Source organism: Pongo pygmaeus, chromosome 14 (assembly GCF_028885625.2).
Source record: "Pongo pygmaeus isolate AG05252 chromosome 14, NHGRI_mPonPyg2-v2.0_pri, whole genome shotgun sequence".
NCBI classification, from domain to species: Eukaryota; Metazoa; Chordata; class Mammalia; order Primates; family Hominidae; genus Pongo; species Pongo pygmaeus.
In genome coordinates this window covers 102202525-102230400 of record NC_072387.2, presented here as the reverse complement: position 1 = coordinate 102230400, position 27876 = coordinate 102202525, and the positions used below count along the sequence as shown (strand labels likewise).

Here is a 27876-nt window from a genome sequence, read left to right as displayed (position 1 = left end):
TCCAAGTGAACATTACATTTGGGCTTTCTCTTTATAGACCAATCTTTTATTCACCTAAAATAAATTGAAGTTATTTTCCTAAACTTCTATTACTTTTCAATAGTTATCTTTATCTTGTTCATTTATAGTTTTCTCTTTAAATTTATTATATAATAAATCAGACTAATCAAATAATCATTACTCACATTTTTTATGTCTTAATATTTTATATTAGATTTCTATTTTTCCTCAAGTCTTTAAAAGAATTTTGTTTGAGAGTAATTTGCATTTTCCAAATGCAGAGCAATGCTATGTGCCAATTTGTATAGCTACATAAGAATACCATATGTATAGCTACATATACTTACATATTCAATTTTGTTGAAGAATAATAGAGAAAAAGCGTTATTGTGACACATGTCTCAAAAGGTTGTATCAAGAGAATAAACTCAGCAATTCCTTTTACAAACTTGGACTTAGTACCTAAAAAGGAAATAAATAATGACTATATTTGAAATAATGGCCTCTTTAATTTAATGAAAGAGTAGTTGGCTTAATATCTCAAACACAAAATCACATTAGAAAAATATAGAGAATATCTTGTCGAGGCTACCAATGGGCTATTTTATCAGTTAATGGTTAAAAAAAAACTTTGTTGGCTTTTCCTTTAAAGAAAGGAATAAAGCGATTCAAAGAAGTCATTAAAAGTAATCTTACGATAATTCTTCCTCTTTCACACATAATTTGGATTAGTATCTTTGTTGATAAATTTTTACTCTTGTATATCAGCCTAGAAACAGATGAAAGAAATGTTGATGAATTCAATTTTCTATGTCTCCCTGTTGCAAAATGAGTCAAAGAGCTGATTTAGCATCACACTCATAGAAAAATAGTTTAATTCAGTTGCTATTGGGTATTTGCCCATACACTAAAATTTTACCTTATAGATAATTTCAAAAGCATAATTTTTAGCTTCAAATTTATTATTCAAACCTTAACTAGAAAATAGGTAGTAGAAGTTACTACTAATTAGATTTTAAAAATCTGCAAAGAGATGAATAATGGCCAGTAAATGGTTCTCAGTGTCCAGTAATTGAGAAGCTGTCTATATTAAAATCTTATTCTTCAAGAATACTTATCAGGAGACAGGAGGGTGAACTCTCTCCAATATGTGGCTGAATTTTATATTCACCTGACTACTTATTATATTGGGTACTCTGAAATTTATATGGCTTTATGTAGTGAGAATTATTGAGCTACTTGTCTCTGAAATAAGAAAACACAATTGACTGGGAAAACTATGACTTTACTTGCTTATACACTTTTGAGTAAGCATGATATGAGTTAACTCATACACTTTTATGCTGTGAGGGGGCCTCTATGTGTTAGATTTCCCATCCAACCGACCTATCCTAATGACCCCCACACAATGGAGCAGAGCACCTGGCTCATATCAAGTACAGAAAAATCTTCATGAACTGAGACTCGGTGTCTTTTTCCCAGTTGTATAATGATCTCCAAGTTGATATAGCTCCACATATATTTTGGTAGTGGAAAAAAATTTCTCATTGCTTTAATAAATATAAAAAGGGTTAAAATATGAAATTTAAGAGGAATTAATGGGTTAGCACAGACATTGTCTTGAAACAGATTAGGTAATGGGATCCAAAATTGGAGTTTCACAGAAAATAGCAATGAATGCAAAGTTTAACTGTACATGCATCTCTCCTGGTGGTTGCCTTGATTATAATGACCTTCTTCATCTTAATTATATACAATAAAAAAGACTCATTTATGTGAAATAAAATCAAATTTATGGTAGAATAATTCACAGTCAAGTTAGTTCCCATTTGGGAAATGTAAAGTGGGTTTGCATGGCATCAGTGCAGAACATAAAGGGTGAACAGTAGGTTAAATAGAAATAATGAACTTAGATATGCAAATATTTCCCAGGTAAAGAGACCTGGTATATACTTTAGTCATAATCTATATGTCTATTCTCTATCAATTTTGTGTGTATACACTTAATTCCATCTGTTCTCTCTGATACTTGGAAGGATACCACAGAAGAATAAGGGAAGTAGGTCAAACCTAAAACACCAGAAATTTTCAGCCACTTTCTTCTTAACCATTTGTGCCTAACTTTCCAATAAACGTGTGATTACAGAGGACTGTAAATGTAGACTTTTTTTTTTTCCCAGTGGTTGAATAGACTTTATAAACACTCGAAAGAGATGAGAGTCTAGAGATTTTAAACGCTAGTTTCATATTACTAATTTCATATCCCTAGTCAGTTATCATAAATAAGATATAATGTAGAATATTAGGAGCTTTAAATACTTGCACAAGGACAAGATAGCCTTGAAAAGAATTCACTCTTTTTAATTTAAGTTTAAATTTCACTTATCTGACTTCGCAGACTCAGTGTTCGTGTTAAGGAAGAACGTGAAAATTTTGAATATAAGAATTTTGAATATTAAAAATAGGTTCTACACACTTAAATGTACAGCAAGTCCTCTAATAAGGACATTTCATTCAATGTTATTTAGTTATTATGATGACAAAAAATGTTGATTCCCAGTTGGGGCCACTGCATGTGTTGTTCACACTTCTCCTCATGTCTGCATGAGTTTTCTACGTGTACTCTGGTTTCCTCCCACATTCCAAAGACGTGCACTTTAAGTTAATTGGTGTGTCTACATTGTCCCAGTCAGCGAGTGGGGGGAGTGTGTGAGTGTGCCCTCCAATGGATGGCATCCTCTCCGGGGTTGGTTTTTGCCTTGTGCCCTGAGCTGCTGGGACACCCATGCCCCTGAACTGGATGGAATTAGCAGGTAAATAATTATCTTGTTTTTATTATTCTTTCTTAAATGCATGTATAGCTCACATTTATTTCAATGTTTAATTTTAGAAGTGTTTTGGTCTTTATTTAGAAGTGTAGTGATATTTTTGTAACCAGAAATATGCCATAGGAATTTAATTTGCCTATGGCAAAATCGGTTTCCTTATACATTGTTTTGCTTAAACTCCCAGTTTCCAAGAACCTATTGACAATGTTAAGTGAGGATTGTTTATACATTTACAGTGTATTATCCTTGATGTACTTTTAAAGTACCACTTAATAAAGAATTTAAGATGATCATACTTAGGGGTAATATATTTATCCCTATTAAACACCTTCTGTTGAGCTATCTTGGGGAACTGTTGGTTTAGTAGAAAAAACAGTGGACTCTGTCAAAGACTGGCTTCAATTCCATTTCAGTATGCCAAGACCCCGGGAAAGACATTCAGTATAGGCCTCAGTTTCTTTCTGTAAATTAGGAATAAGAATGTAATCCATTTCCCAGTTGCTGTGAATGATGATTTATTTATTAACCGAATATTTGTTCAAGGTCTTAATTTGTATTGGAATTTAAAAATTAATAAATTTTTATTGTATGAATACAAGGAATATTGTGCACTCACTTTGTGCAAGGCATTATGATGGATACGGAGTTCAATTATCTTGCTTTTGTCCAATTTTGTTTGTGAAAATGAGCTTCGGATCATTGGGCAGATGGTCCTAAGATTTTCTTCCTTCAATTGTTTTTCAACAACTTTTTATTGAGCACTTCTGTGCTTGGCACTGCTTCTAGTTTCTGGTGACACAGAGGCCAACATGACTAACAATGTCCATGCTCTCAGCAACACATTTATCTTCAACTGTTTGAAATTAACAGTAAAACAATCAGAAAACATGAGTATAAATCAAAAGGCAAAAAATAAGATAACTAAAAAAGGAGGGTAAAGGGGGAAAGATTAGCTATTCTGAAAACATTTTCTGTTTAACTTCCTTTTTAGTAATTTCTTATAATTGAAATCACTCACATTTCAAATATAAAGCAATTATAGAACATTATGAATATTGGACAAGTTAATAACACAGTTAAATGAGTAAACTTCTGTTTGGAAAACTCATATGTAATACAATACTGCTAACTAATTTGTTTTTGACAAACAAAATAATAATAATTTCAAATACCTTTTATTTTTAAAAGAAAATGAAATATTTTTTCCAGTAAAGTTGCTAATATATGTATTTGTGTTTGTTTCTTTTGAAGAAATTATTAGCTGTATGAATAGTCCCTTTATCATTCAGCAAAATAATGTAAAATCAGCAATAAGGAGAATGTTTATGAAATCTCTATTAGCATTTGCAGTTTATTGATAGGAATCTACATCTTCTCTTCTACTCACTAACAAGAAATGAATAAATATCGTGTAATCATATAACAGTGGCTCTAGAATGCCTTAACACAGAGGTCCCCAACCTTTTTGGCACCAGGGACCAGTTTCACAGAAGATAATTTTCCACAGACTGTGTTGGGGGATGGTTTCAGGATGAATCTGTTCCACCTCAGAACATCAGGCATTAGTTAGATTCTCATAAGGAGCATGCAACCTCACATGCGCAGTACACAATAGGGTTTGTGTTCCAATGATAATTTAATGCCACTGCTGATCTGACAGGAGGCGGAGCTCAGGTGGTAATGCTGGCTGGCTGCTTACCTCCTGCGGTGCAGACAAGTTCCTAACAGGCCATGGGCCACGGACCAGTTCCAGTTGGCGGCCATGGCTTGGGGACCGCTGGTTTAACATGCTAATGGGCTCCAAGTTGCTTTTACAGTACTTAACGCATAGTTTGAAAAACTACATATGTTTTAAATTGCTTTAAGGTAGTTCATGTAGCCATTAAGTCCTTAAACATCTACCATTAATATTTCAGCGGTCCAATACCATTTATTCAGCATCTTGTATTAAACTTTGCAAATTTAATAGCATAGAAATGTGTTAGGCAAAGTTGAATATGAGAATATAGCACAACACTTCTACATTGAAATAGAAAATTTGAGTTGTAGCTACAGTTGTCTATTGATTTGAAAATAATGAGTTAAAATTTGACATACTTAACATTCTCAGGTAATTGTTCAAAAGATTTGAGAAGGCATGAGTAAATTCTTTAGAGAAAAACAAGCAGAGCTATTCTGCTGCAATGCGGAATAAATCTCAAAACTTGCGTTGAGTGGAGGAAAAGCATGAAGAGAGCTTCTATTCCCGCTATGAGTCATCTATGGCACAAATAAGACATTCCAAATGAGCACAATTAACTCAAGGATAGCTCTTAATTGACTTCAAAATTCTTACAGATTTGTCAAGAGCTTCTAACTGACTTTTAGAAGCTTTTTGGCTTCCACTTTGACTCAACAACAAGCCACAAGCCTAACTAAATAGAAAATACAAAGACAAGCAAACACACACAAAAACATTGTGAACTGCGCATATGAGGGATCTAGGTTGCATGCTCCTTATGAGAATCTAACTAATGCCTGATATTCTGAGGCGGAACAGATTCATCCTGAAACCATCCCCCAACACAGCTTCGATATTCTTGGACTTATACTGACAATCCTAAGGTGCAAAAGGGGTCAAGATCATAAAGAAAACAAAAAACCAAAAATGTGTATTACTATTATGTTATAAAATACTAATGTGGCTCAAAGTATCTCAGAAACCTGTAGACTAGCAATGTGAAGAATGCTTAGACTCACATATTGATTGCTTTGTGGAAAGAGAAAAAAAGGTTCTATGTCACTGCTTATTTACGAGTTTGTTATGATTGTTAGAAAACAATAAAATTCAAGTGTATACATGCTATTTTGTGATTTTTGTTTGCCCAGACTCGCTGCTATTAATAAGTGATGGTTGATCTCAATATTAAGGAGGTAGAATACAAATAAAATAATATTATCCAATACTGACTAATTTAAATTCTGGTTAGAGTCATATCTAGTCAAACAATTATTCTCACCAACTTCACTCCTACTCAACAAAGTAGAAGCAGGGTGTAATTCATTTTTCCCAGAAAAAGGAATTAACTATTTCAATTGCTTTCAATAGGGGCCTTCTGATGGCTTAGTAAAAGCAATTATTGTGAATAGTGCCGCAATAAACATACATGTGCATGTGTCTTTATAGCAGCATGATTTATAGTCCTTTGGGTATATACCCAGTAATGGGATGGCTGGGTCAAATGGTATTTCTAGTTCTAGATCCCTGAGGAACCAACCCAAATGTCCAACAATGATAGATGGATTAAGAAAATGTGGCACATATACACCATGGAATACTATGCAGCCATAAAAAATGATGAGATCATGTCCTTTGTAGGGACATGGATGAAATTGGAAATCATCATTCTCAGTAAACTATAGCAAGGACAAAAAACCAAACACCACATGTTCTCACTCATAGATGGGAATTGAACAATAAGAACACATGGACACAGGAAGGAGAACATCACACTCTGGGGACAGTTGTGGGGTAGGGGGAGGGATAGCGTTAGGAGATATACCTAATGCTAAATGATGAGTTAATGGGTGCAGCACACCAGCATGGCACATGTATACGTATGTAACTAACCAGCACATTGTGCACATGTACCCTAAAACTTAAATTAAAAAAATTAAAAGAAAAGCAATTAAATACTATTAAGAACTCTTTTTCTTTTAGCAAACAGAGCATTCAAATTATTCTTCCTACAAACCTAGGAAGCCTGCCATTGTAAACTAGGCAAGATGTCATTTTAAGCCATTTACCTCTTGACAAAGGAGGAGAGTATGCAACCGAGCATTGGAGCAAAGACCCCGTGTTCTTTTATACATAACAATGTAATGTCTTTTTAGTGTATAGACTCTCTTTCTCAATTTATGCTCAGGTAATTAAAGGCAACAAGTTGGTATTTCCAGTAAAAGTCACCATAATTACATCAACTTTCAATTCTTTTGAATTTCTGTAAGAATTTCATAATGAAGTAACTTCCAGAAAGCTTGCTGTGTATTTCTAGTCTTTTAGACTTTCTCTTTTGAATTTTAATTTTACTGTTCAAAAATTAAGTACAATTTTTGCAGGACACCAAAATAATCTCTGTGAAATAAACACATGGCTTCAAATTTTCTATTTTTATGAATTTTATACAAATTTTTGTTATCCATGAAATAATTAAATTTTGAAATTTGATGTGAATTATTATATTGCTGGATAGTAATCCATGGTGGTTTTATGGAATTGAAGTAAACACATTAGTGAAAGGAAGTACAATATTGTACTTTGATTTCTAACATAGTAAGTAGTCATTTTGATTAACTCTTCATTACTTATTTAATATACATCTACACAGGAAAGGTCATAGTACTATGCACCCAGGAGATATCAAGACTTCTATCATTTCCATAAAGAACTTAAGTATTATGGAGAAGACCAAGATATGCTATTTATTTTTCCTTCAATTTCCTCAAAAAAAAAATAGATGGCTAGGCAAAGAAGAATTAGAAACAAAAAAATAGTAGCCACTGTATAAATTATTGGTCAATTCAACAGTCTACTATACAGGTCTGTCACTGAAAGCTCCATTTTGGGAACAGAAATATTTCATGATTTTACATCATTGTATTTCCTAAATCACATTACAGGGGTATTTTGAAATCAAAGACAACAACTTCCATCTGCCTCAGAATATACCTAGGATTTCTCCCTGTCCCAAGGGGAAAAAAAAAATAAGACCCATTCCAAGAACTGATATCCTCTTTTTATTAACGTACCATATACAAATGTTCAGACAACATTTTATTTGCCAAGCATTTATAAGTTTGAAATGTAGAATGGAAACATGAATCTGGCACAGTTATCTCTTTATTTTGAAGGTTATTTAATTAACCAAATTATATAAAAGATATATCTGAGCCCTTACTAGCAGAATCAAAACAATTGTGATGTAAGACAATATGATAACTGCTGTAGGAAATATATACTTGAATGCTTTGTGAATTTCAAAAGGCAGGAGGGATAACTTATTGCAGAGTAAAAGGGAGTTTCATGGCTGTCATGGCGTTTAGGTGAGATCTTTAAAAGCACTAAAATTTGGATTTATGGAAAGGGTAAGAGAAAATTTTAGGGTATGGAACAACATAAGCAAAAGGATAGAGTTTGAAAAAGCAAATGGATTTTCATAGGATGCCCTGATTAGTGCTATATGGCATGGATAAGTATGAATAATGAGATACAATGTTCTTGGGTTAGTAGGTAAATCATTAAGTGCTACATAGACATATGGATTAGATCTTCCCCTCCGTTGCTGTTGTTGTAGTGTTGCTACTGTTTTTAAGTTATTCTAACAAAAAGGGAGCTTTTTAGACTAAGCATGTCTCTAGATACTTTGGGAGCATATCTTTGTTGTGGTTTTGTCAAACACAACTTGGTCATACACTATTAATTGACATTAGTGTTGCTTTATGCTTTCTCTCATTTAGGGTCCAGAATCTCATTGATTATGTTAAGAAGTTTGCTTCAACACCAATTCTTCTACTCCAGTCCTTTTTAAAATGGACTCTGTAGCAAGAGGCAATTCACGAAGAAAAATAGCAAGCCATGGCATCTCCCACAAGCCAGGGCTGACTGCAAATTTGAATGATCTTTTTCATAAATTCCACCAATATCTGACGACAAACTGAGTGATGAAAGCCTACAGTCAGTCAACCACAAATAATTTTCTACTACCCACTAGGAATAAGCTTCTATGTTAAATACTCCTGGGAAAACAAATAAATATCCAGTGTGATGACTGCACTGAATTAACTTAGTTTTTTAGTTGAAGAAATGAGACACAGGCACACAAAGTTAAATAACAATAAGTGAGGAAACATGCTTAGGTAAATATATGATAGACACGAATAAGTCGTAAGGAGCAGCAGTTTCTAAACTGGGTCTCCCACAAGCTCTATGGGTAATAACTTGCTTCTTGTGAAGCTGTGCTCAGTATTGCAATATGCCTAATGAGAAATGCACATGATCCCTTCCTTTTGCCTGGAATCCAATGTGGCAACACTCTTTATCATTACAGGAACAACAGGCCTCTGCATCACTGTTTTAATTTGTGTGTGTGTATTTGTGTGTTAAGGCATGAGGTGGCTGGGGGTAATTAGGTATAGTAGAGTAAGAGGCAATTGAGCTTTTACTTGAGGAATGATCTGGAAGGAGAAAGTTGGGTGAAATAATGTCTAAAGTCCCTTCCAGATTTAATTTCTGTGAAGGGACTATCCAGGATAATCTATATGGGATCAGATAGTCCTGTCGTAGATTGCTGTCCAATAGCACTTAATAATGGTCTCTAGTATTATACTCATCACAGTTTACATTTTAATTATTTTAAGGGTCTATATTTTATCTAAATTATGTGAGTTTTAGAGTAAGTACCCTAATTTATTCATCTCTGTAACCTCAGCCTACAGTACACTCAGCACACATAGATAGCGTGTGAAATCAATAAAAGTTTGTGCAACAAGTAAACATGTGGGACCAAATCATGAAGCATATTGAATGTGAATGGGTAGGCTCTTATCTGTAGAGTCTTTTGGGTGGTGGTTAGGCTTGAGCAGAGCTCTAGTTTAGAAAGATTAATCAGGTAACATCATGAAACACAGGCTGGGGAAGGAAGTAAAGAATGGGAGAGGTAAATGAGAGGCTACTGGGAGTGTAGGAGGCTGACAAGGAGGATCTAGGTTAGGATGGAAAGGTGGGGGAGAGAAAGAGAGATTATAGCAGTAGATTCAGCTGGATTTGGTGATTTTCTGGGTATGTAGTCAAGAAGGACAGGATGACCTGAAGCAAAATATTTGAGTTTTTGGAACTGCAACTATGGTTGTACCATTAACAGGAATAGAAAAAAAGGTTTTATTCGATGAAATAATTTTAGTTTTGGACATATGGATTTTGAGGAACGTTTGATATATTTAGGTGGATATATTTATAGTAGAGTAAGAATCTATTGAGATTTAACTTGAGGAGTAAATTTAGCAGGGAGTTGAAAATTCCAGAGAAAATACATGAAAGTAAAAAGCACAGCTGTGATAAACAAAGAATATTATTCTAAACATCTAAAGAAAAGGGAGGAAGGGACTGGGAGATGCAGAAGTAATGAGTAAAATTTCAAAGTATTGTGTTATTGTTGTTTTAAACAAATTGAGTGGAATAATTTTTTAAAATAAATTAGTCCTGTTTTTAACTTTTTCTGATTCTTGCATCAGGCCACCTTGTAGAACACATATCAAAATATAGTGGTAACCTAAAACTTATTATCCAGACACAGCCTGCAATTTAAGATTTCCTATCCCTCTGCACTCAGATCCTCACTCTACCCTGAACAACTAGCTGAAATGGTGACTGCACAAAGACATGGTAATCTGCCTGTATATTTTGATATAGTATACTGTATTTTTATCAAGTACCTATTATGGTACCTTATATAAACTGCAAGATAACAGAATAATATCTTTCAACCGTCTGAGATACATACAAAAATGAAATTCTGTAGGTGAGAAATATTCTTAGGGCTTCATTACAAGGACAAAGGAACGACTTGCTGGTTCCACCCCAATAAGTAAACAGCTTGTAAGCTGTCGCTTCTGTCCTTACAAGAAGGAAAAAAAAAAATGAACAAACAGAAAATCAGTGACTTTTTTTGGTTTCTTCAGAGAACTGAGATTGCGGAGAAAACCACTACCATGAAATTTAGACAAAGAGGCAGATTCAGATTCACAGAGTTACAGCAGAGATTTGCTTACCTGGAGCAGAAGCTGCTGAAATCATACAAAGATAGAAACATACTGTGTTAGTCCGTTTTCACGCTGCTAATAAAAACATACCTGATTCTGGGTAATTTATAAAAAAAAAGTTTAATGGACTCACAGTTCGATGTGGCTGGGAAGGCCTCAGAATCATAGCAGAAGATGAAAGGCATGTCTTCCACGGTGGCAGGCAAGAGAGAATCAGAGAGCCAACTGAAAGGTCTTTCCCCTTATGAAACCATCAGATCTCATGAGAGGTATTCACTACCACAAGAACAGTATGGGGGAACACTCCCAACCCCCATGATTCAATTATCTCCCACAGGGCCCGTCCCACAACATGTGGGAATTACGGGCACTATAATTCAGGATGAGATCTGGGTGGGGACTCAAACAAACCATATCATATGTATAAGGTAACTTTGACAAATTGCTAGAGGTTCAGCGGGACAAGTGTTAACAGGGAGAAACTCCTGCTAGAAATCTACATTTTTATGGTTTTATCTCCAGGTACACCACCAAGTGCTAACATTGAAGATCCAAGAAAGATCCCCTCTTGGCATTAGCATATGGAGGGAAACAGTACCATAAATACTGTGATATGCCCAGAGTGTTTTCCATAGCAAAGATCTCCTCTCTAGGGAAAAAGACTTTATTAGAGTCTTTTTCAGCTGGAGAAAGACATTGCGCTCCCATCAGACAATTCAAACCTTCCTGTCTCACCACAGTGGGATGAGGAGCTATGCAAAGGTCACAGTCCAGAGAAAGAGGCCCTCTAAAAGACAGTGATTTTATTATAAGATTATAGAATGCTTAGCTTCCCACCAATAGGCCTCTAAGGCATGTAAAAGGCAAGATAACAACACAGTCCAAAGAGTCAAGGTAACTATCAAAATTAGAATAAATAGCTAATGCATGTGGGGCTTAACACCTAAGTGGTGGGTTGATAGGTGCCACAAACTACCATGGCCCACGTTTACCTATGTAACAAGGCTGCACGCCCTGCATGTGTATCATGGAACTTAAAATAAAAAAATTTTAAAAGTCATTAAGAAGAAAAGAAAAACACAAAAAAACAAAAGCAAAATCAGATTGAGATATAACACAAGTGTTGGACTCATCAGATAGGGAACATAAAATAATGGTGGCTAACATGTTAAAAGTACTAATGAAGAAAGCAAACATAACATGAAAGCACATATGAGTAATGTAAGAAAAGAGATGGAAACTCTAAGAAAGAATGGAAAGGAAATGCTACAAATAAAAAACATTGCAACAGAAATAATGAATGCCTTTCATGGCTTTACAAGCAGATTGAATGTAAATGAGGAAAGAATCAGTGAGCTTGCCATAAGTCAGTAGAAACTTCCCAAACGAAAATGCAAACAGATAAGTTAATGGAAAACAAAAACAAACTATAAAACCAAAAGAAGAACAGAATATCCAAGAACTGGGGGATAATTTCAGATAGTATAACATGTATAATTCAAACACAAGAGCAAAAAAGAAGCAATGGAATGAAATATTTGAAGTCAGAATGGCTGAGATTTTTCCAAAGTTAATTCTAGATATCAGTCCACAGATACAGAAAGCTCAGAGAACATCCAACAGGATAAATACCAAAAAGAAGCTAATGAAGAAAAATACAAAAAAAAAAAAAAAAAACAGAAACAAACACCTACACATATTATATTCAAACTGCAGAAAACCAAAACAAAGAGAAAATCTTTTTTTAATTTATTTTATTTATTGTTATTATACTTTAAGTTTTAGGGTACATGTGCACAATGTGCAGGTTAGTTACATATGTATACATGTGCCATGCTGGTGTGCTGCACCCATTAACTCGTCTCATAGGTGGGAATTGAACAATGAGAAAATCTTGAAAGAAGTCAGTGCGGAGGGAACACCTTACTGATATACCAAGGATGAGAAAAACAGTGGACTCCTATTAAAAACCACGCAAGCAAGAAGAAGATATAGGGAAATATGTGCACCACTGAAAAGGGGAAAACAAAAACCCACACAAACCAGGCTAGATTTCTGTATTCACTGACATTTTCCTGTAAAAGTGAAGGCAAAATAAAGACTTCCTAAGACAAAATGCCAAAAGAAGTTATTTAAAGGGAAAAAAATTATATAGGTCAGAAACTCCACTCTACATAAGGAAGAGTGTTGAAGACAGAATAAAGGTTTAACAACATGTTCTGTATTTCCTTTGTAAATGTACCTAGAAGATAAATGTTTAAAATAATAATAAAGACAGTGTATTGGGTAACTATAGCATAGGGATAAGGAAAATAAATGACAACAGTGCTATAAGGGACGAAAGGGGGGAATTGGGAATAGTCTGTTATAAGAAATCTATACCACATATAAAGGGTTACCGTATTATTTGGAGGTGGAGTTAAATTAGTTGAACATTTATATCGGAAAGTCTAGGACAACCATAAAAATAATTTTTAAAATTTATAATTGATATGCTAAGAGAGAAGATAAAGTTGGATCATATAAAATGCTACATTAAAATCAGAGAATATGTAAAAGGAGAGTAGCAAGTAACAAGTAGAACAGTTTTGAATATGTTAGATATTAAATGAACTACATCAATAATTTCTTTAAGTACTAATGGTTTAATACATCAATTAAAGGAGAGAGATTATTAAGTAAATTTTTAAAAGGCCCAATTATATATTTTCTCCAAGAAATGTACTTTAACTATAAAGACTCTGATGGTTAAAATTAAATAGATTAAAAATTTAACCCAATAAATGACATGGTTGCAATAAACAACATAGTCATTACAAAATAATTCCTGCAAAACAATGACATTTGTCTACTTTTTTAAAGAGTTAAGAAAAGCTTTGGGTTAAAAAGTTAAAATTATATCCATAAACTAACACTATTTAAAATTTATTAAATGGATTTTATTGTAGAAGTATATAAAGATAAAATTGTTCTCTTAAAGAACTATATACATAAGATAATAAAACATAATATATTTTTCTGTTTTGTTTAAAACATAGAAGTAACTTTCATGACATGAAATATTTTGAAGATGTGTATAGATGATATGAATATTATATATCTTCGTTTGTGCTGCTATCACAGGTACCATAGACTGGGTGGTTCATGAAAAACAGAAATTAATTTTTCATAGTTCTAGAAGCTAGGGGTCTGAGATCAGGTTCCAGCTTGGTTGGGCTCTGGTGAGGACCCTCTTTCATATTGCAGAATGTCAACTTCTTGTTGTATCCTTCCATGAGAGAAAGACAGGTAAAGTGCTCTCTGGGGTCTTTTTTTTTATTAGGGCACTAACTCCATTCGTGATAGTATTACCTTCCTTACATAAATGCCTCTCAAAGCCTTCATTTCTTACACTATCACTTTGGGAGTTAGGATTTCAAGATATGAATTTTGAGAGGACACACATATTCAGTCCACAACAATACGTACACACGCACAAAATATGTATAGATGAAAAACAAATGAACTATTTTAGTAGGATTTCATTTGCATATGTAGATAAGTATAATAATATACTATATACCCTTAGATGATTGAATCTTTGGAGGTCCTAAATCTCACTCGGTCCTTCATGTCATTCCGTCATTCAGCCTGTGCCTAGATACCTCCAGGGATGGGAAACTCACTTCACGAAGTAACCCACTGATGTTTGGAAACTGAATACTACAAAATTATTCCTGGCAGACCTCTGAGAAGATAACAAGGAAGACAGAAAGCCTCTACTACATACATTTTTTGAATACCAACAAAGTTCATCTGAATTAAAGACTATAACAAGATAAAAAATCTCAAGGAAAATAATAAATTTTAATTGAAATAAAAAACAGCTTTTTAGATTTTTATTTTAGGTTTCGGTGTACATGTGAAAGTTTGTCACACAGGTAAACACATGTTATGGGGGTTTGTTATACATATTATTTCATCACTCAGGTGTTAAGTCCAGTACCCAATAGTTACCTTTTCTGCTCCTCTCCCTCCTCCCACTCTCCGTCATCAAGTAGACCCCAGTGTCTGTTGTTTCCTTCTTTGTGTTCGTAAGTTTATTATTTTTTTCTTTTATACAGAGTATCACTCTTGTCACCAGGCTGCAGTGCAATGGTGCGATCTCAGGTCACTGCAACCTCTGCCTTCCGGATTCAAGTGATTCTCCTGCTTCAGCCTCCTGAGTAGCTGGGATTACAGGAGTGAACCACCACGCCCAGCTAATTTTGAATTTTTAGTAGAGACAGGGTTTCACCATGTTGGCCAGGCTGGTCTTGAACTCCTGTCCTCAGGTGATCTGGCCTTCTTGTCCTCCCAAAGTGCTGGAATTACAGGTGTGAGCCACTGCACCCGGACTGTGTTCATAAGTTGTTATTATTTAGCTCCCATTTATAAGTGAGAACATGTGCTATTTGGTTTTCTGTTCCTGTATTAGGTTTTTTTTTTTTTTTTTTTTTTTTTAAGAATAATGATCTCCAGCTCCAACTATATTTCTGCAAGACATGATCTCATTCTTTTTATGGCTGCATAGTATTCCGTGGTGTATATGTACCACATCCTCTCTATCCAGTCTGTCACTGATGGGCTTTTAGATTGATACCACATCTTTGCAATTGTGAATAATCCTGTAGCGAACATTCACATGCATGTGTCTTTATGGTGGAATGATTTATCTTCCTCTGGGAATCTGCCCAGTAACAGGATTGCTGGGTTAAATGATACTTATACTTTTAGCTCTTTGAGGAATCGCCAACTTGCTTTCCACAATGGTTGAACTAATTTACACTCCCATCAACAGTGTATAAGTGTTCCCTTTTTTCTGCAAGCTCACGATAATCTGTTATTTTTTGACTTTTTAATAATAGCCATTCTGACTGGTGTGAGATGGCATCTCATTTTGGTTTTGATTTGCATTTCTCCAATGATCAGTGATACTGAGCTTTTTAATATATGTTTGTTGGCCACATGTATGTCTTCTTTTGAGCAGTCTCTGTTCCTGTCCTTTGCCCAATTTTTAATGGGGTTGTTTCTCTTGTAAACTTGTTTAAGTTCCTTACAAATATTGGCTATTAGACCTTTGTCAGATGCATAGTTTGCAAATGTTTTCTCCTATTCTGTAGGTTGTCTGTTTACTCTGTTCATAGTTTCTTCTGCTGTGTAGAAGTTCTTAAGGTGAATTAGAGCCCACTTTTCAATTTCTGCTTTTGTTGCAATTGCTTTGGGTGTCTTTGTTATGGTACTTTCACCCATTCCTATGACCAGGATGGTATTGCTTAGGTTGTCTTCTAGGGTTTTTTATAGTTTTGGGTTTTACGTTTAAGTCTTTAATCCATCTTGAGTTGATTTTTGTGTATGGTGTAAGAAAGGGGTCCAGCTCCAACCTTCTGCATATTGCTAGCCAGTTCTCCCAACACCATTTATTGAATAGGGAGCCTTTTCCCCATTGCTTAGAAAACAGCTTTATATCATCAAACTATAGACACCTGTCCCAAAAGTCTCCCATAGGCCACGAGACAAGGTTAAGAATTATGGTTTGAATTTTAAAAGTGGTAAGTTATTTTCTGGGATTTAGAAAAACAGGTAATTGTCTATTTAGAAATCAGATCTGTAAAAGTATGACAGCTGCTAAACTAGAACATACTTGGCTTAATTTTTTCCAATTTTGGTGCTTAATTCTATTCTCTGATATAGAACAGGCCACATATCTGCTCTCTCACAGGCAAAAGTTTCACGAGTATATTTTTTATTAAAATTACATAACTTTTTCCTTGTATTAAGTCATTAAAGCAGGGGTAATAAGATCATTTATAGCCTCATTGCCTCCAAAACCCAGCCATTCCTGCCATCTGCATGGGGCTTTGCTGTGAGAAATCTTCTCTGACCTACATCTTTCCAGACATGACCTAGAAAGTGATAACCAGTAGCCTGGGATTCTGTGTGTTCCCCTAAAGGACTTTTGGTGGCCTCTTAAAAATAAGGAAGCCAGAAGAAAATTGGCCAATTTTAGTAGAGAAAGTATTTGCAAAGGTCATGAATAAATGCAGTATTAGATATTAAAGTACAAATTAGAATATATATTATTCATATAAAGAATCCAGAAGATGGATATAATAAAGCTAGTAGCAAATAAATGGATCTATAATATAACATTTCAACTACAAAATAGAGCCTTTGGAATATTCCATTATACTTGGGAAGGATCATAATGATGCACATAAAGTCTGAAGGTATTCAGCATCAAAGTTCCCCGGCAAGATGAAATACAAAAGGTTAGGTTTTAGTCAAATAAAAAATTTTAAGTCATCTTACATTTTGAGCAAATTACGGTGCGAAATTTATTATTGTAGCCTATTACTCACAATAGTATAATTTGTGTTCACAGTTGGACTGTATCTTAATGCACAATCCTATCTCATTACTGGTAAAAATTCAAAACTAATAGAATTGTGACATATCCTTTGTACCTGAGAAATTAGTATTTACAGTTGCAAAAGTGGCAACTAAAAAAGTGGATTGGAGAATTAATGATATTAATGTAAAATGTAATTCGTTTTCTCTGTTTAATAAATACTGAAATAATTATATTAATAAGGAGATTTTTCTAAATGTGATTTGTGATGCCTCTACAGCAATTCAAGGGAGACAATAATCTTGTTTATACAAAGCAAATTAAAACGTCAAAAAAGTACTTGAAGAAAATAAATGAACATTAATTTCTTGTATAATTTCATAATTTTATCTCTACACTTTGAAGTGAAACCATATAATAATTTAAATCCTATTCTAATTCTCAGATTTAAACATAAAATTAATCTACACATTGATTATGTGACTAGTTGAACCAAAGCCCTACATATACGCCAGGTTTTGCAAAAAATAGACTCTGATACACTAATATATACTGATATGCTACTGATATACTACTTTTAAAATAAAACTTCCTTGTTAAAGTTATATATACTTGATAAAACACATATTCATCTTCTGAAAAGCTGCTTTTTTTTCCTCTTTTTGGCCACACACATACATATGCATTAAAAAGTGAGTGAGGGCAAAAGAAACATATGATAAATACAAAGAATCACAGAACCAAAAGGAAATCTAAGTAAACATCACGACTAGGATCACAAATACATCGAAATGTCTGTAGTAGCCCAGTGCAGAGGAGTAAAAAGCACCAGGTGTTTAAACTCGCTTGACCACAAACCCATAAAAGGCAGCTGCTCCTTTGCTGCAGCCGATTATGTCATGCAGAAAAGTGGAACACACAAATGTCTCCATCACCCTCATGCTGGTTCATTGTTTATCTTTGTAGAAATCAGCTTATGTTTTTGAAAAAAAATCCCTTAGTGGATCAATACCCTGCAGACTAAACAAAACGTGCCCACAAGCCGTATTTTTTTTTTATAGGCTGATGGTTTACCACCTCTAATCCAGACAAGTCACTGGCTCATATAACTCACTTTCCTAACATAAATCTTCTGGGACTAATACTAGTAGCATTATCTTCATCAGATATTGTAAGGTCTGATATAAAATAATCTTTCTTCAGTTTGATACCATTTTTATCTGCCTTCAGGACAAACTATTACATTAGACTTGTGGTTTGCACTGTAAATTATTTTTTTCTCTCTTTCTTGACCACCTATGGTCATTTAAACAAATCCCTTGAATCAAGACAAAATTCTAATAAAGTTGTAAAATGGTGATAAGATTATAATTTGGTTCCTACTTTAAATATATTAGCATAGTGCCAGTTTTATTTGGCAAAGTGGTAGAAATTACAAGCAGAAATTTTCTGAATTACAGAATTTTACCTGTTTAGCAACCAACTTGTAGTTTATACTTTTTAGATATACTTTCTTAAATGTATGGACTGAAAAACTGAGTAAGATGAATAATATTTTACATTTCTATAAAAATGTAGGATTATCATGATGTCTAATATCAGTGTGTTCATACATTGACGGCCTCATTGACTGTCCTGCTTGTCTTTATATTTGGTGGTTCCAAACTGATTTGCTCTTTGAAGTTATGTGTCTATTAATTAGGCTTTTCTGTTCCATAGTCTCCCTACTAGAAGTTAGCAGTGTGGAACTCTGAATGTGTAGAAACACCCCCTCACCAAGCTCTCATTTTGTTTTTGGTACACGTTTTCTGTGAGCTAGGACTACTGGTATAAGTTTATTAGATCAGTATCTAAAAAAGAATAAGTAGATTCTAAAGAGAGCTAGAATGTTTCTAAATAGGAGCCCTTGATTCCATGATACATGAGGCATTTTTGAAGAGAATTGCCCAGGTTGCTTCGTGTGAAAGGTGTGTGCCTCCCCAGTCTCTCCAGCATGCTAATTGAAACCCATAAAGGAAGTATGTCCTAGTAGAAACAGGACACATCTTGGAGGAAGATTGTTTTGAGAACTCATTTTTCCAAAGGGTGTGATCTTAGGTATATCACTTTATCTCTCTGATAATTTTGAAATATCATCCTTCCAAAGTATATCACTTTATCTCTTTGAATCTGTTTCCTCCACTATAAATAAAACTAAGACTTTTGTACAGTATAAATGTAGTCATGTATTTGAAACAACCAGCACATTCCTTGCACTTAGCTACCATTAAATCAATATCGGTGTTATTTGTCATTATTTGCTGACTACGTGTATTATGAACAAGATAAGAAAGAGAAGTGCAGTGTCTGGCTGCTTTCCGTCACTGACATCTAGACTGGTGTTTTGCCGTAGAAATAAACAACTTCACAGAACATCAACATCAGACAAGGTAACTCTGGTGGATCAAGACTAAAACAGCACAACCCCATAACCATTTTTGAACACGGACAAAAACGTACTTCTCTTAAAAATCAAAAAAATAACCAAACATCTCCCTGTCCTGGCTAATATGAAAGACTGTACACCTCCTTACCAATTACAGTTTAGTTTCATCCTAGTCTTGCCCCTTCTCAATAAAGCTTATTAAAATGCTCAGTCAAGATATTACTTCTGCTTCCTGATAGTAACCAATCCACAGCAAAGATCTGCTTCTCCAGAGACTCCCCCAAATCACCTAATGTGAGCCCAAATCTTGTAAGTCTTCCTACTATCATCTTATGGATATACTCCGTGGTTCCTCATGGTGTGTATTATTTCTCATTGCAATGAACAATACATCCAACCTGTTTAATTGCAGGTATACTCCTGGTAGTCTTTGGCTGGAGCAAATACCAGGGAAGTTTCCAAAATGGAGCAACCCTTTTGTCAGAAATGATGACAGATGATGTTAATATCCATGCTGTCTTAGTCACTGTGTGGGTCACAATCACTTCATTAAAGATAGTATATCTTTCCAGTTAAACATCATAAACTTAGTTACCAGAGATTACAGTAAGGTAATACTAAGCTTATCATTTTTTCTAGCAAAAATATCAGGTATAGAAATCCATTTCCACTCTCTTATATATATGAATTAGAGATAAAAATAATCAATTTATTTTTATTTTTCACTAACGCAAGCAAGATATTAGCAAAATGGAAAAAAGTCACGAAGTTTAAACTTTTAATGTGAGAATTTTACAGTAAAAAAATAAAGTTCAGAAATAGGTTTAAAACCATACTAAAGCTATAATTTAAATTCTAACTTAAGAAAAAGATATACTTTAAAAGGAAAAGTATAAATAAGGTTAATTTTAATTTTAATGATAATTTAATATACTATAATCATCAATAAGTATGAAAAATTTAGAGCAGAACCACATAAATTATAAAATACAGGCTACATTGGGGCAAACCCTTTAATCAGTGAAATAGTAATAATGCCTTACATCAACTAGGTACTGATTATCTGCTAGGAACTGTTTCACATGCCTTACATGGAATATCTGAATTAATTTTCAAAACAACCATTTGAGTTAGAAGTTATAATTATCTCCACTTTACTAGTAAGGAAACCAGAGCTTAAATAGGTTAATTAACTTGCTGAAGCTTATATAGTTTGATGGTAGAGTTAGAATTCACACCCATAAAATCTGATTCCAGTGCCACTTGCTTAATTAAGAATCACTTTTTAACTTCTCAAGGATTCAAATTTATTCTAGAAACATCATATATTCCCACACACAGGTAACTCTGTATACAATAATAGGGATTTTAAAACTTTAGAGAACCAGCTCTTTTGAAGCAACATTAAACCCTCTCAAGAAGTCGGAAAGCAACTACTCTGTGAGGCTGTACAGCTTACAGGCTGGTATGCACTCTTCTGCCTCACTGGCTACAGCCTTATTAAATACATTTGCAATCAAGATAATTACAGATACTCCTCAACTTACGATGAGGTTGTGTCCGGATAGAGCTATCATAAATTGAAAATATCATTATGTCGAACCTATGCAACATGATAGTTTAGCCTAGTATATGGTAAACGTGCTCACAACATTTACATTACCCTATAGTTGGGGGAAATTATGTCACACAAATCCTCTTTTATACAAAGGTGTTGAATATCTCATGTAACTTATTAAATACTGTACTAAAAGTGAAAAATAGAATGGTTGAATGAGCACTTGAGGTACAGTTGCTACTGAATGCATTTGCTTTCACACCATCATAAAGTCAAAAAACTGTAAGTCAAACCATCTTAAGTTGGGGACCATCTGTATAGGTCATGCAGCACATGATCTTCAATGAAAATTTGATGTTAGGACACACGAGTGTGAGTTTTAATGTTACTAAAATTAGTGAACAAGTCAAGTAATCCACACTTCTTCAGAGGTGAGTAAACTGGAAATTGAATTCCAAAAGAGTTAGCAAATGTTTAAGCTAAAATTTGGATCTAGGAAGCAATGCACTGGCTAATAACCTGAGATGCTATTTTTAATAATTAGATGGCTATAGCAGAGAGTATTTTTAACATATAGTAAGTTTTTAACCAGATTAGAAGTACAAATGGAAACTAACTGGAGAGATACATAGTAATAATAAATACAAACTTAATTTAAGCATGCAAAATCAATATCCTGTGATGAAATAGGGTCATGTTCATTTTCGGGAATGACTGCTTATTACCACAATATGCAGCAGGTATAACATCACAAATGTACCCTTCAAAAGAGGATGGAAATTTATTTCCCATTCAGTGATTACAACACATTGAAGACCTTTTATGAAATGACTATTGTGCTACACACAATTGGTATGTTAAAAATAAGTCAGCCAGAACATAGTTGACCATCTGTGAGTTACCATTCACAGAGAGTAGGGTAGAGATTTATGCATGACTTGTAGAATCTACCTTTTAACCCTATAGTTATACCTCATGGTTTGATCACATCTAAGTGTCATTCAAAGTACATTGGTCATAGGCAAGTATTATTATCTATGAACTTATGAAACCAGTAAAAGAGAAATGATTAGGATTGTTTTATTTCTCTATGTAGAGCTAACAAGTTTAGTTTTGCAAAAGGTTTCAGCCAAAATTTCAGAAGCTCATATTATACTTTAAGAACAGCAAATTGCCTGAAGCTCACATTAGCAAATTCTTCATCATGAGTTTAAAAATGCTTCTGGATGCTACACCTTTTTACAGCTTTCCTAGATTTTTCATGGACCATAACTTTCCTCATATGTTGAACTAAGAATTTAAAAGAAACTATGTCCTGCTAGGTTTGCAAAGCTTTAAATAGGCTCAGTTTAATTTGATGAAGTAGGCAAAGGTAGTTACATTAACGGATATTCTATGCTTCATTACCTTATCCTCACTAGAAATAGGATTGTTTTATGGGGTATAATCTCTTCATTATAAGACCATAGACTACTCTGTCTGCTAAAGCTTAAGTGAGTCACTTGGGTATGTTTTTATAGGTCCCTAAACGAAATAGTTTATGTTTTATTTCTTTTCATCTGAAAAAAAATATATATATATAGGAAGTGCCTACAAATAGGACTATACTGCATAAACAGTCCACTGGATACATGAGAGCCAAATTCAGAACTTACTACTATTGCCATAATAGTTGAAATATAATAAAATTTATATAGAATTTTTATTCAGAATTAATTGGCCAGGTGTAGGCCATCATCAGAATATTTCAACAGTTTAAAATGAAGACTGGAAAAGGGAAGGCCATATCTGGGGAGAGTTTTCATATCTCTTCTGCAGAAAAAAATAAAATATTGTTTGTTTTAGCCATCCTGTAATACAGGTAGGTGCAGCAAACTGGAATCACCAAGTCATTACGTCTTTACATTGAAGGTCCAGGTAGATCAGATCTTGTGTGCAATTTTCCTTAGGAGTGCTTTCAAAGTCAAAGGTGGTGATGGGTAAGAGAATTCTGGCATCACTGAATATATATCTAGCAATTTTAGAGGTCATGTTTTATGAACAGCGTCCAATCAGAGACATCATTAATGCATGATTCCATCTAGATCACAGTGGCACACGGGTGAAAGAAGACAACAATCATCTGTGGGGAAAATGCTGCTCTCTCTCCAAATTTCTCACACTTCCTGCTCCTATTCATTTGGTACCACTTCGTGTTGTTCAGATGAAGGTAATGCTATTTGTAAGGCTACCTTACTCCCCTCCAGTCTCAAAGTTTACATGCTAGAATTGTCTGCTTTTAAGATCACTCTGCGGGATTTGTTTAAAGGAAGAGAAAAGGTACACATTGCCTTTGTACCACTGAGATATTTATGTTTCAGAAAAAATATCATAGAATAAAACTATAAGTTGATTACATAAATGATGAAACTGTAATTCAATTTCCTTTAAGTCATGCTGTGTCTTAATAGAACTGACTAAAATAATTTGATTTTTTAAAAGTGAATTTTTGTCCAACATAGCAGGAAAAAACAAACAAAAAATTATAAGAACAAATGAGCTCTGTGCTTGTGATACCTCATCCTGAGTCCCCAAGTGAATTTCAGAGTCTTGCAGCAGAAAGATGGGATTGATTACAAACTGGGCACAAATGCTGTATTTGCAAAATCATCCATTTCTTGTACAAATAGCTGCCCCATTTCCTGTGAGACTTGGCCAAGTTACCAATTAGTTCTAGTTACCTACAAATCAGATAGCAACGAAAAGAACCTGGAGTGAAAAAAAAAAACAAAACTATAAAAACAATATGTGTATCTATCTTAATATGCCAATCTTTGTATATGTTTAATTGAAAATATTTCTCTCTTTGCTGCACTAAATCCTGTATTTTTTAACTTTCAAACTGGAGAAAGTGCTGAACAAATGACCTTAATTAACTGAATTGCACTGTAGTGGAGCTGATGAGTACTTAGCACTTTTAAATTTTAAATTTCTCTCAGTATCTAATTTCATTCTCTGGGGAAAAGTGTTTATATTCTGACAGTTGCTTTCTTAGAGTTACTACAGGTATTTCTGCAGTTATGCTTTGTAATCTGAGATCATTTTTTCTCGAAAACTTTTTAAATAGAAAAAAATTTTAAGTTAAAATATAATTTATTATTTATACTTAGGACATGAGTCATTAATTGAAGTATCTTTCTCATGTGCGTGAAAGCAGGCTTTGCTGAAATAATTACATAAAGAGATATTCATGACAGCTACTAGGATATCACTGAAATAGACTGTTGACTAAAACTGTCTGTTCCAGCATTTCCTCTGTTAGTGTTTCTTTTCTTTTGTAATACTCACATTATCAAAGAATGCAAAAAGAGTCCATATACCCGTGTGTTAAACCAAAAATAAGCATAGCGTAACATGTTTTAGTCGTCTATCATTTACTCTCACAGGTATGCAAAATTAAATAATATCACTATTTCCTTTGTTTATAATGTTATACAATTATGTGAACATCAGCACTAAAGACAAGTATATCAGAGGTCCTCTTTCCTGTTAATTTTGAAAGGCTATATTATTCAAATAATCTATCATTTAGTTTAAAAACAAGCACTATAATCATTTTATGAGCATATGCTTGAATATTAACATTTAGTTCTGTTACACACCATGGTAATTTCTCCATCAGATGTTGGCTTAAACATCTTTTACATTAAAAAATAATAATAAGCCTGCCTCTGTAATGTTTCCTTTGGGAAATGAAATGACAGATGAAGAGGATGTGAGAACAATGACTATCATACATATTAATATGAGATTGTCCTTTTTATGGCCAATGAACTGAATGCTTTTGTCTGCTATCTTGCAATTATGAAAGTATTCTCCATATAATGCGATTTCTTTTTTTTTTTTTTTTTTGAGACGGAGTCTTGCTCTGTAGCCCAGGCTGGAGTGCAGTGGCGCGACCTCGGCTCACTACAAGCTCCGCCTCCCAGGTTCACGCCATTCTCCTGCCTCAGCCTCCCGAGTAGCTGGGACTACAGGCACCCGCCCCCGCGCGCGGCTAATTTTTTTTTGTATTTTTTAGTAGAGACGGGGTTTCACTGTGGTCTCGATCTCCTGACCTCGTGATCCGCCCGCCTCGGCCTCCCAAAGTGCTGGGATTACAGGCATGAGCCACCGCGCCCGGCCATGATGCGATTTCTTATGATGTGCATTATAATGTGCCTGTTCTATTAACTGATGAGAGCTAACTGTGGGTACAGTTTTCTTGTATAAGCACTTTACCAACATGTTTGCTTTCAGTTAAACTTTAATTGTTGTTGATATAGGGAGTCTGTTGTGCACAACTTCAGTCAAAGAAGTTTTGAGAAATAAATTTATTTAAATTTACCCAAGAATATGCTCTTTTCATGGTGATCAGTAACAGGGCAATTAAAGTATAAAATACAACAGATCATTGTGACCACTTCCTAGATTAGTGAGACAACCTAAATCCCCATTCACATTATAGAACAGATGCGAAACCAGGCTTTTCTTTTTAACTTTTTATTTTTCCATAAGTTATTGGGGGTACAGGTGGTATTTGGTTACAGAAGTTCTTTAGTGGTGATTTGGGAAACTTTGGTGCACCCATCACCTGAGAAGTACACACTGCACCATATTTGTAGTCTTTTATCCCTTGCCACCCTCCCACTCTTCCCCCCAAGTCCCCAAAGTCCATTGTATCATTCTTATGCCTTTGCGTCCTCATAGCTTAGCTCCCACATATCAGTGAGAACACACGATGTTTGGTTTTTCCATACCTGAGTTACTTCATTTAGAATAATAGTCTCCAATCTCATCCAGATCACTGCACATGCTGTTATTTTATTCCTTCTTATGGCTGCGTAGTACTCTATCAGATAGCTAGCTAGCTAGAGAGATACATAGATAGATTATATATATATATATATATTATATATGATTATATATGAAATAATATCTATGTATCTATGTATCTATCTATCTATCTATATCACAGTTTCTTTATCCACTCGTTGATTGATGGGCATTTGGGTTGGTTCCGCGATTCTGCAATTGTGAATTGTGCTGCTATAAATATGCATATGCAAGTGTCGCTTTCAAATCTTGTCTTCTTTTCCTCTGGGTAAATACCCAGTAGTGGGATTGCCAGATCAAATGGTAGTTCTACTTTTAGTTCTTTAAGGAATCTCCACGTTGTTTCCCATAGTGGTTGTGCTACATTTCCACAAGCAGTGTAGAAGTGTTCCCTGTTCACTGCATCCACGCCAACATCTACTGTTTTTTGGTTTTTTGATTATGGCCAATCTTGCAGGACAGAGGTGGTATTGCATTGTGGTTTTGATTTGCATTTTTCTTATCATCAGCACTAATGATCAGGGAAATGCAAATCAGACCTTTCTAATGTTCATCTATCCATTTAACATCACTGCCAGGTAGGAAAGATACAACCAATGTCACTATCAATGCAGGAAATCAAGCACCTGAGAACAAATGTAGTTTGCAAAACTAGAGGCAGTTAGTTTATGGCAGACCCTAGACCTCCTGTAACATTCTGTGAAACTTTGTTATGAGTAGAGAAAGACAAAGTTTAAGGTACAATGCTCAGACCAGGAGGAAACTGATATTTTGAATGTTTCCTTACTAGCCCTACATTGATTTACTCTAGTAACCCGGTGTTCACATTAAAATATTTAATTATTTCTGTAAGAACGGATTTATACAGCTTACTATTTAAACAAGGGTGCCATATTCTGTAACAGAATGTCAAAAGGAAGTTTTTATGTGGTCATGGAAAGGGGATAAAGTCTCAAAAGTGAAATCCTTAGGTATGCCTGCATTCTAAAGAGCATTAAGGAACTATCAGACCCGTCTCCACAAAACCTGCTAAGTTGGCAGAGCTGGCCCTGCTACCAGCAGCAGACAACACTCCTCCAGTCTACATGAGCAGAGCTATGAGGAGAAAGGAAATTCAATGAGTTTTCAGGAATGTAACTTCTCACTGAGAGATTATTTGGGGATGGAGAGGGTGGCCTCTCCAAGAGGCCAAGCGAATGAAGAGGGCACACCAAGAGCATCATTTACTGGAAAGGGGGCTGCTGGAGAAAAGAGCACCAATATCTCACTTGCCTATTGGAAGTCTGCTTATGCAGTAGCCTTGCTAATTCTTTGTACTCTACCAAGCTAAGAAGAAATTAATTAGATTAAAATGGCAGGCTGAAGGGTAGCTTTGCATCAAAGCAGCCTGCACAATAATATTAGGTTGGCATAAAAGTAATTGTGGTTTTTACCATTAAGTGCCATGGGAAGGGTGAGCGACTACTGGATGGGTAAAGTGAACACTGTTGACAATAACCAGGATTGAGCCATCTTTCTGGTACGCAAACTAATAGTACCTGCTACTAATCAGGTGACGGGCTGCCAAAATAGGTAGCCACTAGCTGAATGACAAGAAGTGGCAAAACAAGAAAATATCAAGCCAGAGAGGATCTTTGCTGTGAGTCATGGGTAAGTGAGAGAGGCAACATTTGAGGACACAGAGAGGAACTAATAGTGCTAATTTGCAGTGGGCACAGAGAGGAACTAATACGCAGAGGGCACAGCGAGGAACTAATACGCAGGGGGCACAGAGAGGAACTAATACGCAGGGGGGCACAGGGAAGAACTATGCAGAGGACACAGACAGGAACTAATATGCAGAGGACAGAGAGAGGAACTAATATGCAGGGGGCACAGAGAGGAACTAATATGCAAGGGGCACAGGGAAGAACTATGCAGAGGAAACAGAGAGGAACTAACATGCAGAGGACAGAGAGAGAACTAATAGTGCTAATTGTGCAAATAGCTTTTGCCCCTTTACTCTAATCCCTCCTTTTTGCCCCAACAATGGAGGAATCAGGAC

The 27876-nt window shown here is 34.8% G+C and overlaps 1 protein-coding gene across 3 annotated transcripts in view; it reads right to left on the bottom strand.

The window, feature by feature from the left end:
- Positions 1-27876, bottom strand: part of GPC5 (glypican 5) — a 1461148-nt gene that overhangs the window by 449969 nt on the left and 983303 nt on the right. The window contains exon 8 of one of the 3 annotated variants that reach the window (XM_063651047.1): positions 3330-3681. The exons of the other annotated variants lie outside the window; for them this stretch is intronic. Coding sequence (XP_063507117.1) covers positions 3611-3681 — 71 coding nt within the window. The 3' untranslated portion in view covers positions 3330-3610. Of the gene's footprint in view, positions 1-3329; positions 3682-27876 lie in introns of those variants that run through there. 3 annotated transcript variants of the gene reach the window in all.